At 40.2% G+C, this 20,028-nt stretch overlaps 1 protein-coding gene across 2 annotated transcripts in view; it reads left to right on the top strand.

Annotated features, from left to right (window-relative positions):
* Nucleotides 1-20,028, top strand: part of SYNPR (synaptoporin) — a gene marked incomplete at its 5' end in the record, with an annotated part of 296,390 nt that overhangs the window by 174,807 nt on the left and 101,555 nt on the right. For both annotated transcript variants that reach the window (XM_084247343.1, XM_084247344.1), the window contains one exon: nucleotides 11,505-11,629. In XM_084247343.1, coding sequence (XP_084103469.1) covers nucleotides 11,505-11,629 — 125 coding nt within the window. The remainder of the gene's footprint in view (nucleotides 1-11,504; nucleotides 11,630-20,028) is intronic.

Raw genomic sequence — 20,028 nt, 5'->3', positions numbered from 1 at the left:
ATTATGATGTGGAGGTCCTGACATTGACTCCCAGGTCAAGAGTCAGAATGATCAAAGCAAATTCATGAGTGTCTTTAAGTATGAAAAATACGGAGATGCAATTTGCCAGTGAGGTGTTTAAAAGAAGTAGAACATTAAAAGGCTTTCACATCTCTATAGAGTATATTCAAATCTCTATGTTATTTGCATGCTTTAAAAAATCTGGCAATAAATGGTTCAATAACTAATTCTAGGTTGCTCCTTCTTAGGTCACTTATATGTGATGCCTGTTTTTACTTGTGTCTTATATTTTGGTAAGCCCTGAATTTCATTTAATAAAGGCACAAAGCCCCAAAAATGCAAAAAAAAAAAATCAACTCCCACATTCTTTTAATTGAATCCTGTGCTTGTCTTTCATTAAGGTGAAGCTGAATTTAAAACAAAACAATTTCTAATAAGAAAAAAATATGTATTTAATAATTAATAACCCTTACAATCTAGTAAAAAGACATTTTGACTATATCAATTATTTGTTTCAGTATTTTTTCCTAAATAATCCTAAATTGTTCTAATTTGCTTTATGACTATAAGTACAACTCTATATCATGAAATATTTAAATTTTTAAAAAGGTTGTCAAATAGGGCCTCCCTGGTGGCGCAGGCAGTTGAGTGCCATACTGTGAAGCTGTCTGCAGCCTCTGCAGCGCCGGTTCAATCCCGGCCAGCCAGCGAGAATCCCACATGGCGAAGCAGACCTCTCCTGTCTTACCTGCTGCTCCCCTCAGCAGTGTGTTTTGTCAGTCTGCCTGTTCTGTTCCCTGCTCTGTCTCTGGTGAATCCTCTCACCCTCCTGCACCTCTGGCCTGTACCCTGGTTCTTGTATAAATAAATAAATCTTTTAAAAAAAATAGGTTGTCAAATACACAGAACACAAGCAGAATAAAATCCCAATTTTACTTTTATTTTCTATTCAGAGACTGTGGGATATAGTATCTAAGACTTATTTAAAAAAAATGATGTTTAAAGATTTTAACTTGATTATTAGGCCTTCTAAAAATTATCTTCAGTTTAAAAAAAATTCTAATCATTTTACATTATCATGAAAGCATGGCTCCTCACAAGGACTTGTTCGTGCCAGCACACTCTGTGCATCTTATTAAAGTACAGAGCGATGGTTTGTTCCATGACCTTATCTTGCTCTAATTTTCCTGTCAAGCAGAAATATGTAGTTAAGATATCTATCATCAATAATTTTCTTCAGTGTTTTATATGATGATTATAATAGGTAAGAAAATTCAGGAAGTCCACATCACATTTACCCCCAAAAAATGTCAAGTTCAAAAACACTGCAACTGGCAAGAAATTAATTCACAAGAATTTCTAATCAGGTGTCAGAGAAACTGTATCAGTTTTGGGTGAGAATCCCTGTTGAATTTTGATTTTTGTTTTCATTATGACAGATATGAGAAAATTTGAGTTGATCTCTTTAAAAATAATTACTCTCATTGGATCTGATGAAAGATAAGTTGTAATTTTACTCAACAGATGATTGGCACTATACATTACCATATGTTCCTGTGGCATGTTTTGAAATACATTTTTACCTTGATTTATTTATTTATTTTTTTTAAATGTTTTTTTTTTTTTTATAGAGGCATGTTTTATTTATTTATTTATTTGTTCGTTTGTTTTTTTTATACATGCACTGGGCACAGTCAGAAGCGCGGGAGGGTGAGAGAATTCACTAGAGCCAAAGCAGGGAGCAGAGCAGGCGGAAGGACCAAAGTACACTGCTGAGGGGAGCAGCGGGCGGCAGGAGAGGTCTGCGCGCCATGTGGGACCCTCCTCCGGTGGCCGGGGAGCAGCCGGGAATCGAACCGGCGCTGCAGAGGCCGCGGGCAGCTTCGCAACCCAGCGCTCAACCGCTGCGCCACCGGGGAGGCCCTTTACCTTGATTTAAAGAGAGACTTTGTTGGGCCTCCCCGGTGGCGCAGCGGTTGAGCGCTGGGTTGCGAAGCTGCCTGCAGCCTTTGCAGCGCCGGTTCGATCCCCAGCTGCTCCCCAGCCACCGGAGGAGGGTCCCACATGGCGCGCAGACCTCTCCTGCTGCCCGCTGCTCTCCTCAGCAGTGTATTTCGTCAGTCTGCTTGTTCTGTTCCCCGCTCTGGCTCTGGTGAATCCTCTCACCCTCCCGCGCTTCTGACTGTACCCAGTGCTTGTATAAATAAATTAAAAAATAATAATAAAAAAATAGAGACTTTGTCAAAATATTTTAATAAACAGGTCAAAAATTTTATCCTATTTGCATGCTCTATAAATATAATAAATTTGATTGGTTACTTTGATTTAGTACTTCAAGTACCTATTGAAGGTAATTTTGACAAGAAATGAGTTTTCTTTGATTTTACTTTTGTTTTTATCCAAATGAAAGTTCAAAACAGCACAACCATCTAATAACAAACCTGAATTTATTTTGTTGAAGTTATCCAGAGGTTACTTAAATTTACAATCTTGAGGGGGAAAACTAGTTATAAAAGTTATATAGGCTTATTGAAAGAATGGAAATAATACAAAAATAAGTAAAAACTGAGGTTCTGGGCCTCCCCGGTGGCGCAGTGGTTGAGCGCTGGTTTGCAAAACCCCCTCAGCCTCTGCAGCGCGGGTTCAATCCCCCGCTGCTCCCCGGCCACCGGAGGAGGGTCCCACATGGTGCGCAGACCTCTCCTGCCACCCGCTGCTCCCCTCAGCAGTGTACTTCGGTCCTTCTGCCTCCTCTGCTCCCCGCTCTGGCTCTGGTGAATTCGCTCACTCTCCTGCGCTTCTGACTGTACCCAGTGTTTGTATAAATAAATAAATAAAAATAAATCTTTAAAAAAAAAAAAACTGAGGTTCTGCCTCTTGTATCAACTGAAAATATTTCAGTGGTACCTCTATAGACCTTAGCAAGTCCATTAAAATGTGTATATGTATAAATATTTCCTTTCATAAAAATGCAATGCACAAATGTTAAATACTTGGAAATTGCTTTTTCTTTTTTTGAAAAATATTTATTTTTTATTTATTTATGCATACAGGAACTGGGATGCCGGCCAGAGGTGTGGGGGATGAGAATATAAACCAGAGACAGAGTGGGGAGCAGAACAGAAAGAACCACTGAAATACACTGCTGAGGGGAGCAGTGGGTGAGACAGGAGAGGTCTGCTGTAGGTTAGTTCCCTTACTGGGGATCCAACTGATGCCACCAGCAATAGCTTCACAGCGCTGAGACTTTAACCTCTGTGGCACCAGGGAGGCCAAAAATTTGCTTTTTTCTTTTGTTTTACAAAAGATTATGAGCAACTTTCTATATACTGCTCATTCCTTTTACCTATTACATAACATTCCATTGATTGAATACCTCAGAATTATTTTTTTATAACCATGAAGACTGTTTCCAATATATTTTTTGCTAGCTTGAGGATGCATTTTACTTCAGAGTTTTATGTCAGGAAATAAAATTAAAGCAGAAATTTGCATTTCAGTTTGTCAGCTAGTGTTAAATGTAGGTCATTGCTCATAAGGCACAGAACTTTCTAGGCACTGTATAGGAAAAGAAAATGACTAGATGCTGACTGGGTTTGACTATGTTGTCTTGCCTCATAATGTGTAGTAAATGCTTGGTTTAATTGTGCCCCTTCTCCCTGTAAGTCCCTGTGGCAGACAGTGAAGGCATACTCACTCAACAACCATTCCCAGTCCTGGGTGTCTTGCCTGCCTTCCATATGGAACCCAGAGAAGTTGAATATTCATTTCAGTCTCATAGGCAACCAAGAATCTCCATGGACACAATAGCCATTCCGTGACTATGAGACAAAGACCATAAGAACCAAAGAGATATTGGCCCAGTCATCATCAATACCAGAAGCCACATAGACTGACTTTCTCAATATGTATGAATAACATATCTTTATTTGCTTAAATGGCTATTGGTCAAGCTTATTGTAACCTGTTACCGCATATTTACTGATCCAGTCTCTTGGCAGCAAGTCTAAGAAAATGAACACGGAAACTTCTTTTATTATGTAATCTGGAGTTCTTCTGCAGGGCTTGGTCAGAATTCCTCAGGTGATGTTATGAAGTAGCAATTTCTAACACTATTTTTGCCCGGAAACTTTTCACACAAATCACCAAGCAGCTACAAGGGCGTGGTGTCCAATTTTTAACAGGTAGTGTGAAATGGAAGATAGCATGGGAGATAATGAAGCTGGTTAAGAACACAGATATACAGGACAAGAAGAAAACATATCACTCGAAAGGGGAAAGACTTTTGACAATGATTTTAAGTGCTTCCAAATGAAATACAAAGATACAGTTATATTGTCTTTCAGGGACAACTTACAATTTATATCTTCACATGAAGGCTTCATCTGAGGTTTACAGGATTGGTCACAAAAACCTTTTGCAGCAGTGTTACAGTAATCATAAAGTTATAGCTAGGAAGATGTTTGATCAATTTCCTTGGAAAAATGCAATTAAAGAAAATGAGACAAAAATGAGTAGAAATGGAACATTTGTTTCAAGTGGTGTTCATCTGTTTTGGGTAGCAAGTGTGAGGGAGGCTATAGTTGGCTATAGTTAATCAAAATTAAACACACAATCTTTCTGACCATTAAATATCCCAGAAATATGTTCTTCTGTCTTTTCTAGGGCTACTATTGAGGTTATCAGCTGCTATACATAACTTTGTACCCAGGAATGCAATTGGGGTACTGAGGGCAAATGGCTCATCAGCTCAAGACAAATCATAAAAGGCAAAAGGATGACAGGGGTTCCTCAGAGAAGGGTGAAAAGTGAAGGAATTTGGTCTCTTTAAACAATAAGGTGTGTAGTAATGGAAATGCATGAAAATGAGAACTACCTCCCAAACCAAATGTGAGTGGTTGATTTAGGAGGTGGCCCTGTAGTGTGTAATTGACATAACCTACTGACATCAGACTTTGTGACTCCCCCTTTGATGCTGCAGAGTGAAAGCTTGTGTTGCTGAAACAAAATACAGGAGCTACAACTGGCATCCATTTGGATGATTAGAGCTTTTTTTTCTATGAAGGTTTCATTTAGTCCTTAGTTGTCTTTCTGAGCAAATAACAGAGAAAACCTTAACAAGGCCAAAAATTTATATTTTGGATTAGTCTTTCCAATCATGTGCTTCAACCAAGAGTGAGTGTCTTTCCAGTCCTGGGGGAACTGGGAAGAGGAAGGCAGATCTGACTTCAAACCATGACTATTTCACTTACTGATAGTATGTGACCTGGGCGTGCTGAATAATCTATTTCCTCATCTGTAAAATGAGGGATTATGTTTCTACTTCAGGGGCTTGTTGAGAGGATTAAATGAACTCATGTAAATAATAAACTTACTGAAGAAACCTATACAGAAAACAGAATATAGTTATTTCATTACTACTGTCATCATCATCCTCATTACAAGCTAATTATTCTGTTCTTTAGCACCAAAATTTTGAGTCAAGAAGTTGATTTGAGAAGCAATGCCAGGAAGTACAATGATGAGGAGGGAAATGAGAGAGAGAAAGGAAGACAGCCAGCTGTGGGTATCTGTTCAAGAGCAGGTGTCGCTATGGGCAATCCCTGTGGACATCCTCTAAGAAACTGAATTGAACACCTGGCAGAATTTCCCCACTAAAGGACAAGGACACATTGGTGTCAGCTCTCAGGGGATTAACTTCCAGACTTTCACCATGCTCCAGTGTCAGGCTGGGCACCGAGAAACCCTCAACAGAGAAACTTAGATATTAAGGAGATAGTCTTGGTGTCCCCGCCTAGAGTAGGCTAAGGGGTTATGAGCAGGATACCAGCAGTCTCTGCTGCTAGGTGAACAAGTGATTGAACAGATAAATGAATGAATGAATAATTGTACCTGGTGGAAGTGGAATGAATCAGTGAAATAACCTCAAAATCAGTGATATGAAAAAGAGGAAAACTGATAAAAGGGGGAACATATTAATGAATAAGCCCAAGGTCCTAGCCCTAGGGGTGAGTCCAAGAAAATGCCTTTGTGGCAGAGGTGCTGGAGCACAGCTAACTATGCATCTCTTCCTGGTCAAGGTTCAGAAGTAGTATATGTTGGTAGCTTGGAATTGGCTACAGTGGGAGCATTTACACCATGGAAACTGGCAAGTCCAAGCTTTATCCTCTGGAGATATGATTGTCAGTACACACAGGTTAATGACAATATGAGCTTCAATAATTATTTCCAATCTCCCTATCCCTTTTCTGCCATTCTCCTTTACTCTCACTTATTTCTTTCAAATTGTCCTTGATGCCTGTGGTTGTGTACCAGGCCTTGGATGATGTTCCTTCCCTGATATTATCTACAGACCACAGTGCCCTAACAGAGCCATTCAACAGCCTTATTTCTTGTTCCTCTCCAACTTATTGCTTTTTACTATGTCTTGCAAATTAACCAGAAGGATTAATAGCAGCTTTCATGGATATTTGTTGTGTGGTTCAATTAGTTCCAAGGAGGGAGTTGCTTGCTCTGTTTCCAGGGGTAAAACTCTGGTAATAGTTACTGTGCTGAGATATTCCTGCTCTGGGTGATTTTGGTATGTGGATGCTTATTAAGCCAGAAAGTGCAAAGCAGTGCTTCAATTCTCTTTCACCTGAATGTATTTCTAATCAGGACACTTACAAGGAAAATCTCTGCTGGCTAATTTTGTCCATTTAGAGAATAATTTTTTGTTATTAGAAACAGAGTCATAGATCATCCAAGACATTATGAAATGAGAGTCCTTTGTAGGAGATTTATTTTTGTTTCCTGGACTCAAGGGTAGTGGATGATTGGACCAATTGTTATAATATTGATTATCTTATAATATGCTGGATGAGTGAAATACCTGCTTTGTTGGGGGATCTTGAGGAAAGATGGAAACACAGAGGTCTCATAATCTCTCTTGGTTGGGCCAAGGGACTTTTGCCCCTGGGCTGTACCCTCAATATTCAGAATGGTTCATGTATATACTGCATTAATAGAAAGAAGGCAGAGTTGGCTGAGGGTGAGCACACAGAGCCCAGAGTTTGGAGATTAGAATATGCATATGCATGTGCATACACAGAAACCCAGGTCTTTTCTATACCTTGTCAAGTTGGTTGTAGTCCTAGGGTAGATCCCAGATTGCAAGCATTCTTTCTAGCCCCTGTCTCAACTCTTTTTCACCCCACATTCTGTCCACTCAAGGCTCTTCTCTCTCCTTAATCTTCAAGGACCCACCCCCAGTTCTCATTCCATCATGGCTGCATAACAAAGCTTCTCCCACCTTTTCCATCTCCCAGAAGGAGATATTGTCTGTCTTAGGGATCCACATTAGTTTTGCAGAGCCAAGCATTCACAAGACACATAAACCTTCCCCTTGCTAATGGTGATGGTCTCTCGAAGCAACAATTGTCAAGCTAAGGAAGTTTCTGTTCTTTTATAACATCTTCCTAGACCCTCCCTCTAAAATCCTCTACCATATGAGGGTGAAAAGAAGAAAGAAAAGAAGCAGAAGAGGGAGGGAGGGCAAGAAGGAGAGAGAGAGGGAAGGAGAGAAAATAGGAGCATCCATCCACCCACCTGGGTCCTAGTGAACATGTAGATAAATGGGTGAGAGGCTCAGGCTACCAAAGCACTGTGATGAATCTCTGGATAAAGAAGACTGACCCACTTGATGGTCAACAACTTCCCAGGTAGCCAACACTTATTCTTCCTGTCATTACAGAGCTAATTAGAATACGGATGCAGGGAATTTAGAATCTTAGTGCCAAATCTACTCTAGTTGATTGAATTTTCCTCTCTAGCTCTCACTTCCTTCAATAGCGTAGTAGCTGTGGCAGTGGCAGGAGCTCAAGGTGAATGTTTTATGTGTGTTCTAATGCACACAAAATCAGGTGAGCCAAATACAATTATTCTCAACTTCTTCCCCCAGCCCCAGCTCTCACATTCACCTTCTATTGACTCCCTGAATTCATCAAACTTTTCTTCCAATCTTTTCCCTTTGCCCAGAGCACTCCCTCCACCTGATCCCCTCTTTTTGTGCAACTTCCTTTCCTTCATCTTCAAGGTCTCAGCTTAAAGGTGCCAACCTCAGATACAACTCCTATAATTACAAATTGTGTTATGAGATTTGAGGGAAAGCTAGTCTATTTTATTTGTGTATGATTTTTTGTTTCTATCTCCACCATTCAGCATGAAGCTCCATGGTGGGCAGGAACCTTCTTCATCTTTAATTTTCTCTCCATTTTAACTTCTTGTTCTCCACCAGCTAGAAAGGACACCATTAAATATCTGCTGTGTGAAGCAATAAATTAGCTCTGATTTAGTAGATGTGGGAATGAAGTTTAGAGAAGTTAAATATGTCTGTTAGCATTAGACACCTAGGAAACAGACTCAAACTCAGGTCTACCTGACTCCAGACCTGCTTCTCTCTGCCACCTATGTGCAGTGGCTAGGAGGACTTCTGCAGGGGAATTGGTGGGAAGATTTCCAAAGTTCCCTCCTATTCCATGTTTCTCCGCAACACCAAAAAAATTTTGATTCCCCCCAAGAGCCTCCAATCACTTCTCCTCATTGTGTCTTGATGTATCCTAATTATCGGCCCCGGTCCCTGGCTGATATATTCTGAATGAGTTGACTTCACTCCCCCAAATACTGAACCAACCATCCCTGTAATAAGTTATTCACTCAGCAGGATCCGACTCTTCCAGTGTTATACAGACATTATCTGTTTAATCCTCATGAAACCCATGTGAATTTTATATCGGTTGCACAGTATGATTTCCCTTTAATCAGTGAGGACTGTGGGGAAGGGAGACTTAACCAGAAGCCCATAGGAGTCACATTAACTCAAGAACAATGTCTTAAGTTTTCAGAGCTCAATAGACGTTAAAATAAGAAATACCAGGATGTGTGGTTTCAATAGTCTGACACCGTCTTTCCTTGCAGCTAACATTTTGAACTAGTTAAATTCATAATTATCACTCCATCTTAAGTTCATTATACAGTGGTATTAATAATACCCTACTGTATATAAAGCACTTAATATAAAATGAAAAACCAAGGGTAGTTTCTTTATAGTCATCAAGTATTAAAATTAACAGGATTTGTCTTCATGCCCTTCAAATCTAACCCACTACAGTTTAATGATTCAAGGAACTTTTTAAAATACAATGGTTTGGAGCCAATATGCTATTCTGTCACATCTTTAATGTGGGAATGTGGAATTCCTTGGCCAGGGAAAGGGCTATCTCTTCAGCCCTAGCTCAGGTCTGTCACTCTGTTCATCTGGAAGATGCCTTACTAAAGGCATTGTGTGGCAGATGGGGCTGGACATCCAGTATTATGTGATTAGATAACAATTAAAATTACTTCTTATGTGATTAGATAACAATTAAAATTACTTCTTCCTTGTGCATCCCTGGTGGTGCAAGATGTGAAGAACAGCACTGTGAAGCTATCCGCAGCCTCTGCAGCACAAGTTCGATCCCCAGCAGGCCAGGGAGATACCTACATGGTGCAGCAGACCTTTTCTGTCTCTCCACTGCTCCCCTCAGCAGTATATTTCAGTCAGTCTGCCTGTTCTGCTCCCCACTCTGTCTCTGGTGAATCCTCTCACCCCCGTACCTCTTGCCTGTACCTCAGTTCTTAGATGCATAAATAAATCTTTAAAAAAAATTACTTCTTCCTTGTCCTAAGCAGTGCTAAGAGCTGGCACAAAATGTGCATTTGGGCATGAGGAATAAATCTGTGCTATCAGCATAAAGATCAGATTCCCTGGAGACCTGGCAGTATGTGCGCCATCCTTAAATTGTACAGTAATTTGAATTACTTCTGAATGCCTCCTCAAACCCCACCATTCAGGCAAACTAGGAAGAAAACTAGGAAGAAAAGCAAAAAAAAAAAAAAATCAGCTTTTCTGTTCTTGTTGGATGTTGGTTCTATGGGGCTGATGGTCATAGAGATTTAGCTGGGGAGTAAGTCTAAATTTCCCATTTTATGACCTGGAACATTTTACCAAGGAGCTCACCCATGTTTATTTATAGTCATAACATTTGTTAAAATTTATTGAGTGCTTTTTCTGTGCCAGGATCTGTGCTAAATGCTCTAAACACACTAACACATATAAGCACATTCTGAGCTTACTACACCCACTGTATCTTTTGGTCAAGTTGTTTCCATTTTAAAAATACTGAATTTGAAAACTAATAAATTGAAACCACTGCACACAAAAACAACCCGCAAAGTATTGCTTTTCCTGTGAAGGTCTTCTCATTAGCCAATCTTTTCTTATTAAAGTTAAATGGCCATTGGAGACAAGCAGTTCTGTGAATTCTTCCACCACTGATTAGGCAGAGACAGCAGGTGTTACAGATAATACTCATTTCACCTTCTGAACTTTCTGAATATACTTGCGATGTTGCTACCCTCAGCAGCCTTCTGTGCACGTGAACTGTCTGCCTCCTATGGTGAATAACAAAATGACCCGAGGAGTTATTGTCAATGTTATTTTACTGACAAGGAAACCAAAGCACAGGGGAATTAAGCAACCTTCCCAAGGTCAGGTACCAGTGCCTATGCCCTTCACCATTACATGATAGTGTGCAAAAAAAAAAACCTAGTGCTCCTATGGTAGCCCATACTACGGGAAGAAGTTGAATTTCAAAATTAAAATAAATCGGAAAATGACTGCAGGAATGAGGGTTAAGTTTACTTGATTCACGTTCTTCAGGAATGAGCAGGAAAGCCCACTGAAGTTAGCCAGACTAAGAGGACAAAGTTTGGCCTTTATTTTGGCCACCTTAGGCCCCCCACCCCTCCTAGATGTCTTTCTTCCTTGAGACTTCTCTGAGTTCTACAGGTCCATATTCTATACAAGGGTAGATTATGACACTGACTGGTAATCCGTTGAATCATTGAATAGTTCAATGAAAAAGCAACTAACTTGCAAATTTAACCTCCAAGAAAGATTTGAGGCTAACAAATACTGAGATCCTGTGCCCTGAAATAGTGCTTCTTAGATTTTCAGGTACTCTTCCTCCAGCCTGTAGCACTAGAATTACCTATGTCTTTAAAAATTAACTATATTTTATTAACTATATTTCAAAATACAAAACATTTTTTTCAGAAAATACAAATAAACAAAAACAAAAAAAGAAAGAAAGGAAGGAGACATCCCAGATTCTCCCCATCTGAGACATCCATGTTAATCTCTGGGTGCACTGCTTTCCGTCTTTCAGTGTGAGATTATGTCTCTACCCTCTAAGATTGGAGAACTCTTTACACTAACAAACCCTGTTATTTTATTTCCCCATCTCCCTGTTGTCATCCTGACCTTCATCTTTCAGCCTGAACCAAATATGATGCCATACTTCAGGAAAACCATAACTTCTCGCAATCTAGATATTAAGCTCTCATTGATACATCTCATTAGATCAACATTATTCGAATAACTGCCTCTTTGCTAACTAACACTTTTGTTTCTTTGCTGTCCACAGCTTTTTGCAATCTTTGCATTTGCAACATGCGGTGGCTATTCCGGAGGCCTGAGGCTGAGTGTGGACTGTGTCAACAAGACAGAAAGTAACCTCAGCATTGACATAGCATTCGCCTACCCATTCAGGTAGGAAATGGTGGTTTGTGCTCACTAGACTCACAGTAAGGACACTTCCTTTCTTCTGTGATTTCTTAAAAGAAAGATGCTGTCTCCTAGAGACACTTGGCATGAAGAATTCTGCCTGAGCACACAAAACAAATAAAATACTCACCCAGTAACTTTCCCCCACCCCCACAGGAGGACATATATCCTGGGAGTTTTTTTTTTTTTTTTTTTTTTTTTAATTTTCTAGAGGCATGTCTTATTTATTTATTTATTTATTTGGTTGGTTGGTTTATACAAGCACTGGGTACAGTCAGAAGCGCGGGAGGGTGAGAGAATTCACCAGAGCCAGAGCGGGGAGCAGAGCAGGCAGAAGGACCGAAGTACACTGCTGAGGGGAGCAGCGGGCGGCAGGAGAGGTCTGCGCGCCATGTGGGACCCTCCTCCGGTGGCCGGGGAGCAGCCGGGGATCGAACCAGCGCTGCAGAGGCTGCGGGCAGCTTCGCAACCCAGCGCTCAACCGCTGCGCCACCGGGGAGGCCCTATCCTGGGAGTTTTGATCCAAATTGGAATTCCTCTAAAAAAATTGCTAGAAGTGGTTCATATTGGGAATTATCTATATTGGGACCTCAGTTTTAAATTCCTTCCCTCCTGCCCACATTTCCAATTTTAAGGTCATCCTAATTCTGTCTAGAATTATAATGTTTGCATTGCCTTCCACAATGAATTCTCACCAAGAGTTGTGGCAGGAGATAGGAACAGATAACTTGAAGGTAAGTCTTTTAAGATTTGAAGAGAAATGGGTCACCAAACATTGAGTACAAGTTTGACTCTCAAACTGGAAGAGGGTAAATAAGAGCCCAGTCAAATGGGAAGTCATTAGCTGGGATGTGGTGGGAGTGGAGAGCAGAGTGATATTTAATTGCATATAGTCCTTGGCTAAGCATACAATTTGACAATGCCCTTTGAGGCAACAGTTTCCAGAATTGGGCTTCTTCATTTTCTTCCCAAGATATATTATGACCCAACTAAAGACAACTAGAGAAATGGATTAAAATGTTTATTACCATCTGTAAGTGCAGTGGCTCTCATGAGTGACCTCCCTCATTTGAAAGATTTTTACTTGGGTTCTGAAGTAAAGGTGATCAACATTGTTTTTTATAGAAGTAGATCTTTGCCTTCCAAACATTACCTTGCTCATAGCATCCATGCGAAAATGATATTCACTGAGAAGGGTAAAGAACCAGCTACTCTTTTTCAACATTTTCTCTGCCTCATATGTTGTCCACCCCAGCTGTATGGTCCTATTATATTTCCTAAAAGCTTGGGTCTCTCAGCAGCTATTAATAAATCACTGTTCTAGAAGAAAGCAAGAAAGCTTTTGTCACTCTTGTTTACCACATCTGTGCAATATTTATTGTCTGCTATTAAGGATCCAAGATTAACCTGTCACCCCCTACTTTTGTTGATCTAGAAGATAGCCATGCCTTTCCAAATACTCACTTTTACTAGAAAGACAATTTCAGTGATATATTTGGATAATTTGAAATGTTGCACCATTATCTCTTTGGGGAATATTTCAATAATAAGCAACCACAACTAGAATTTGTACAGATTATGTTGCAGTCATTTGTTTCAGAAGAAGTTGGGTTAGCAAGATGTTGATGAAATAAATCATTAAAAAGTTTATTTTCTCTTTATATTTCACAATCCAATGCCAAATAAAGTGAGAGCATTCAGCTCTAACTATTCCATTTATTGCAAACACAAGGAAGAAAATAAACTCTAATGCCAAGTGATTTCAACAGAAACAATTAGTCTGTAAATGACAGACCAAAGGAAGCTACTTATCTTCCTTAGCAGATTATTGACTGTGAGATAATATGAATTTAGAAAATGCTAGTTTTCAAAATATGCATGCCTACTTCTAATTAGTATATGAAAGTTTGTGACTCCTTAATATCACCTCGTGATGTTCAGTTCTTTTAAATCCTGCAAAATTAAAAACAATTTATATGTCAGTAAATAAGGAAATAGTGAAATAAATTTTGGCACATCCATAAAATGAAATTCTAGGCATCCATTAAAAATCATTATCTCAAATAACACTTCAAGATGTGAAATGCTGCCAGCATGGTATTAGGTAACAAAGCAGAATATATGACTATATGTGTGTAACGATTCTGATTTTGTTGTATTTTATAATAACTGACTGTAGTAGATACTGCCATTGCCATGCTATGTCCTTGTCCCTCACTATTTATGCCTACACTTTGTACTGTAAACCCCCAGGACTGTTAAAGGGTTTTCTGTAGCCATGGAACTTGCATGGCCTTCATGCAGGACAGGTCAGAGATGTTGGGGAGTTAATGAGTTAATGTCTCTTGGACCAGTCCTCATCCAATGATGAATATGAATAGGAGAATAGATATGCCAACTTCCTCACTCCTCATGGAGTATAATTCCAAGACATGTTCCCTGCCATGTGCCACAGGTATTGCTCGGGAGGTACCCAGCAGGATAGCTCTCCCTGAAGTAGAAATCTGGTCTTGAACATGCCTTTTATTACTTCTTTCCCTTTTCTTCTCAATTCTCCACTGCCCTATTGCTGTTTTCAGAGAAAAATCCTACAACGACAAGTCCCACTGAACTCTTGATCTCATAATCTGCTTCTGGGAAATCCAACCTAAGACATTAGCATTGCTTGAATTACCAACATTTCAGACAGTGGATGTATTGAATAGGTGGGTGGGTGGGTAGGTAGGTAGGTAGGTGGGTAGGTAACTGTAACTCATGTTATATAATGTTGCTTATCATTAGGGCAGATTTTCATTAGAGAAGCAGGCAGCACTCAGAGAGGAAGAGGAAAGCTCTTTATTTATGCCAGCAGGCTTTACACCAGTCCAAGGGAGATCTCTCTCCAAAGTATGATCCCTGAGCAACTAGGTTACAGAGTATTTATTGACTAAAGCAAAGGGTACAGTCATCTGGGAATGCATGAATCAGGTTGCATGTGGCCTTGTGGGCACTTAACAGTTGTTCCCTAAAACTTTCAGTCTGCAGGTTATGTCCCAACTTCAGCTGATCCACAGGTCAATCTGACATTTTCCACTTCAATATTAAATAACCAACTTGATAAATGATCACTATCTTCAGCAAACATCTCTATGTGGTTTTCAGTTGAGATCCCTTATGTGAAGTCAGTTTTCTCTCTGAAAAAAATATCATAATGCCATATGATTTCATTGATTTGTGGAATATAAGAAAAGCAAGAGCAAACCCACCAAAATAAAAAAATAAGCCCTTAGACTTTGACAACAAATGGTGGTAAGGGGGGCAGTGCAGGGAAGGGGAAGGAGGGAGGTAGGAGGGAGAGAGAATAACTTGCTGGTGAATAGTGATTGCATATCGGGGCTCCCTGGTGGTGCAGCAGTTGAGCGCTGGGTTGCAATGCTGCCGGCAGCCTCAGAAGCACCGGTTTGATCCCTGGCCACCAGCGGAGGTCCCACATGGCGCACAGACCTCTCCTACCACCCGCTGCTCTCTTCAGCAGTGTACTTCGTCGGTCTGCTTGCTCTGCTCTCCCGGTTCTGGCCCTGGTGAATTCTCTCACCCTCCCGTGCTTCTGACTGTACCCAGTGCTTGTATAAATAAATAAATAAATCTTTAAAAAAAATAGTGATCACATATTTGGTGGTGGGTATTTGGAGGAACTGTACATCCAAAACTTCTACAGTGTTATAAACTAATGACACCCAGACAAGAAAAAAAGAACAAAAAAAAAAAAAAGGTCTGTGCATATTTAACTATCTCATATTTATAAATTTGCTTAACCCTTTTCTTTAACACTTATTTGAGTTGTCTTTGAAGGTATTATCATCAATCCTGTATTTTTTTTCTTATTAAACTCATGTGAGAATTAAAACCTTCCAAAATGACAAGACAGGAAGGCACAGTGGCACTAGCATGATCCTTGGAGGTTGTATGACTTGAGAATGAGTTCCTGAGTCTGAATCTTGTGACCACTGAAACAGAGAATTTGACAAAGTGTGTTCTGCATTGAAGCAGTGCGCACTAGGGCTGCTTGGCTGGTTCTGGCTTCATAAGTACCAGTCTCCTCTTTATGTCTCTAGCTACTGCTCTGTGATTCTCCCACTCCTGTTTGGAACATGGGAACAGCTGGAGGTAGATGCCAAGAAAGCTCTGGGGTTTGGGCCATTATCTGTTAAAGTGAGTTCTGTTGGACAGAAAGCATTTTTTCTCTAAGATCCATACCCTAGAGCAGTGGTGTTAAATAATTTTTTTTGACATAAAGGCCAATTTGGGAAAACTGAAAATGTTAAAGACTGCAATTTTTTATAGCTTTTTCTCAGAAAATACTACATTTGCAATTACATTTAAGTATTCATTTATTGTTTCTCATTATGAAGGGTTTCACTTTTTTGATGAAAATTTAGAAGTTTTATAACTACAGAATCTCACTTTAAAGTTGTGTGCCATAAAGTAAATTTTATATGTGTTGAGGCCTCGTGGTTCTATGGGACTGAGTTGGGAAGATTTGAAGGTGGGGTAACCTAAGTGGTAATGATGAATCTAGCCAAGTCTCTGCCTTTAAATCCCAGTTCTACTCCCTAATAGACAAGTTATAACTGCCCTGAGACAAGGGGTCCTTACTGAAAAAAGGAAATAAATACTTTCCTCATACTATGGTTGTGACCATTTGATTAGTTCATGCAATTTGTTTGTGTAACCCAGTGCAGCACACATCTGGTGTTCACTGAATCATACCATTGTTTTTGATACTATTATCAGAATTCAGTGCAAAAAACTGGCTTCAGAGTTTGGCTATAGGCCAAAGACAAAGACAGTCCTATTTTGAGATTCCTGCAGTGGTGAGAGGACCTACGCTTGTTAGGGGATGTCTGCAGAGATCATAGAAATATGCACAATGACTGCTAGAATGGCATGAACTGATTTAAATGAAAAAATCAGTAAATGGTAAATTACTGCATCTCACTGGTCCCCTCCCAACCTGTACAACTGCTAAGTTGAGCACTTGTTGCAACACTTCCCCAAAAAGGGAGTTCTGGTGGGACATTAGATAGTAGGATGTCTTGGTTTGGGATCTCCTGGATGCACACCCTGAAATAAGGATCTGTGGTTTTCTTGGCAAGTGATCCCTGGGAGCACCAGTAAGGGATGTAAAAGTGGGAGAGGGAAGGGGGAAGAGCCAGTAAAGAGTAGATGAATGGACAGGGTACACCATAGGCAGTTGGGGTAACTGAGACTTCAAGGAGATGTGGGTAGCGTGCTTCAGGGTGATTCTGTAGCCAGACGATGAAGCAGGAGTAATTATGCAACTCCTGTTGGCCAATGATCAAAGCTGCCCCTGCAGGGGTTAACTCCCTGGCACTGCATGCAGACTAAGCAAGGGCTTACCGCCCAAGAAAACCTTCTGGCAGAGATATCTTGGATACTTGCTTCAGAAAGCCATCTTTGCAAATGAAAAAATAAAACAAAACCAAACCAGATTCTTAGATAAAAAGAACCGATTGGTGGTGAATTTTCGAGAAAGCAGCTGTGGGTTTAGTGAAATGGGTCAGGGGAAGTTAGCTAATTGTATGAAGATAGATGAAAGCTAGACTTTGCTGATGATCATGATACAGTATATACAGATGTTGAAATATAGTGATGCTCACCTGAAATGTATATAATATTATTAGCCAAAGTTACTTCAATACATTTTTCTAAAAGAATGCAAGCTGTCCTTGTATACAGATATGCTAAGTACCAGAGAGATAAAGGTGAGCAAACAATGTTCTCTAATATAGTGGGGAGACTCTAGTCAAATTTCCTTGATCTGTATGTGACCCCATCTTGGATCACTTATTCATTTTATCAATAGGTATACTTATTGAGCACCTATGGCATACAAGGTCTTGTTCTACATAAGCAATGTGTATTGGTTGGTGAAATGAATATGACCCGTACCCTCATAAAATTTACAATTATATAGGGGTGGGAAAAAGGCAGTAAAGAAATATACAACACACACACACACAAAGGCATACAAGCACATGTACATACATCACCTACATTCAATAGTGATAATTTCTAAGAATAAGGTAAAACATAGCACAGAGATGTAAAAATAAGTGTTGATGTATATGGAGGTGGTTAAAGAACACCTACTTAGACAGAATAATCCAGAATGACATCCCTAAGAAGATAGCATTTAATCCAGGCACAAGAAAAGAAGAATGTTCTAAGCAAAGAGAACAGCATGGACAATGCTGAGAGGAAATTAAATGATAACAAGGGTAGCAGGAGAAGCATGCTAGTTTAGATTAGCTGGTTGGGAAAATCTCCACGATGAAGTGACAAAGGAGTGCAGACCTGAAAGATCTGAGAGGGATGGAGGTAAAAGGGAGTGAGTGAGAGAGAGAGAGAGAGAGAGAGAGAGAGAGAGAGAGAGAGAGAGAGAGAAAGAAACAGTACACCTCAAGGATATCTGAGGGGTACACTTCAAAAAGCAGGAAGAGCAAGTGCTGAGGCCTGAAGTTTGAGATTGGGGAGTGTCTAAGAACCACAAGGAAGCCTTTGTTTTGGGATTGGACTGGGGAGGGAGGGAGACAGGAGATGAAACTAAAGAAGCAGGCAGAAGCTGGATCATGTAGGATCTTAGGGGCTAAGAAGGAATTTGGAGTATATTAAAGTGGGACAGGAAGTCATTGCAGGCTTTGAACAGTGGAGTCATGCAATTTATATTTTTAAAATATCTTACTTACTTATGCCTCTAAAAATAAACTGAAGGGAACTTGGGGGAGGTGAAGTGAGGGACCAGTTAGGAGACAGCTGCCGTCATCCAAAGATGAGCCAGTGGTGTCCTGAGCAAAGGTGGAGGAGTTGGGAGGGTGAGGTTTGGGGTGCAGCCTGTCATGTTTGCATGGTCACCCACACCTAACTTCCTGTGGGAATTTGCTACAACCAAGCCCTGTTTGACAGTTTTGCCAACTTTTTCCACACCTCTGCCAGTGATGTTGGATTTCATTTGTTCAGTATGGGATCAACTCCAATATTTTAAGTTTCTTCTTCCTTACCTGCCATCTGAGCAGAGCCAGCAGTGTGTCAGTCACAGAATCTAAAGTGTCTTCTTGACATTGGCTTGTGGGCACCCTTTGAACCTCTAGTTTTGTTTGTTTGTTTGTTTGTTTTCTTAAACACTGAATAATGATGTCAACCAGGAAAGCTAAAACGTAAGTAAGTAGCCAGCCAACTGAACTTGACTGAGGACTTATATGATTCCTTTGAGGCATGTTTGTTAATGCAAATTTGAAAGCAATAAGAGATTTGTGAAATGGGCCTCCCTGGTGGCACAAAGGGTTAAGCACTGCACTATGAAGCTGTCCTCAGCCTCTGCAGTGCAAGTTTGATCCCCAGCCACATGGCGTGGCAGACCTCTCCTGTCTTACCGGCTGCTCCCCCAGCAGTGTATTTCAGTCAGTATGCCTGTTCTGTTCCCCAATCTGTCTCTGGTGGATCATCTCACCCCCCGCATCTCTGGCCTGTACCCCAGCTCTTGTGTGCATAAATAAATAAGTCTTTAAAAGAGAGAGAGATTTGTGAAATGAAAGCAATATTATTCACAACAGCCAGGTCACGAAACCATGCTAAGTGCTTGTCGACAGACAACTGGATCAAGAAACTGTGGAATATATAATCAGTGGAATACTACTCAGCTATTAAACCAAGCGAAAAAATATTCTTTGGATTGATCCTGAGGTGATTATGCTAAGTGAAATAAGTGAGAAAGTGAAAGACATTTAGCAGTAGTTTCACTCATTTGAAGAATATAAATAGCCAAAAAAAATCGAACTGGCAAAGAACAGCAAAAAATAATTCTTGTACTCTGGGAAAAATATACTGATTACCAGAGGGCATGGTGGGGAGGGAGGACCCTTAATGGGAGAGAGGGTAATGAATAGGACATTGGTGCTGGAGCTTTGGTGGCAGGTGAGTGAAATATATTCCCACATGAAGATGTGAAGTTGTTCTCTCCAAATTATATAGTTATGTAAATGATTGGAAAATCAAAAAAAAAAAAAAAGAAAAAAATAAATTTATGAAATGGGTAGAAATGGGTAGTAATTCCACATTATAGAATATGGTTTTAAATGAGTCCTTGCCTCTACCTGGTAGGGTCCAGCCTATGCCAGGTGGTTTGATTCTCAAGGTTCACAAACAGAACTAGGAACACAGGGCTTGACTGATCATAAAGGGGAGTAAGAGGCATTCCAGAGGTTAGCTGCTGTGGGGAACAATCATCACCCTGAAGCCTAGAGCAAGTGTTGCAAAGAAACACTTGAACCAAACTCAGCCAGCCTATTGCCTGTTTTTATCCAGTTCATAAATTAAGAATGATA

Source organism: Talpa europaea (assembly GCF_964194135.1).
Source record: "Talpa europaea genome assembly, chromosome: 11".
NCBI lineage: Eukaryota > Metazoa > Chordata > Mammalia > Eulipotyphla > Talpidae > Talpa > Talpa europaea.
Note: the sequence above shows the minus strand (reverse complement) of the source record. Positions and strands in the feature narration are given on the sequence as shown.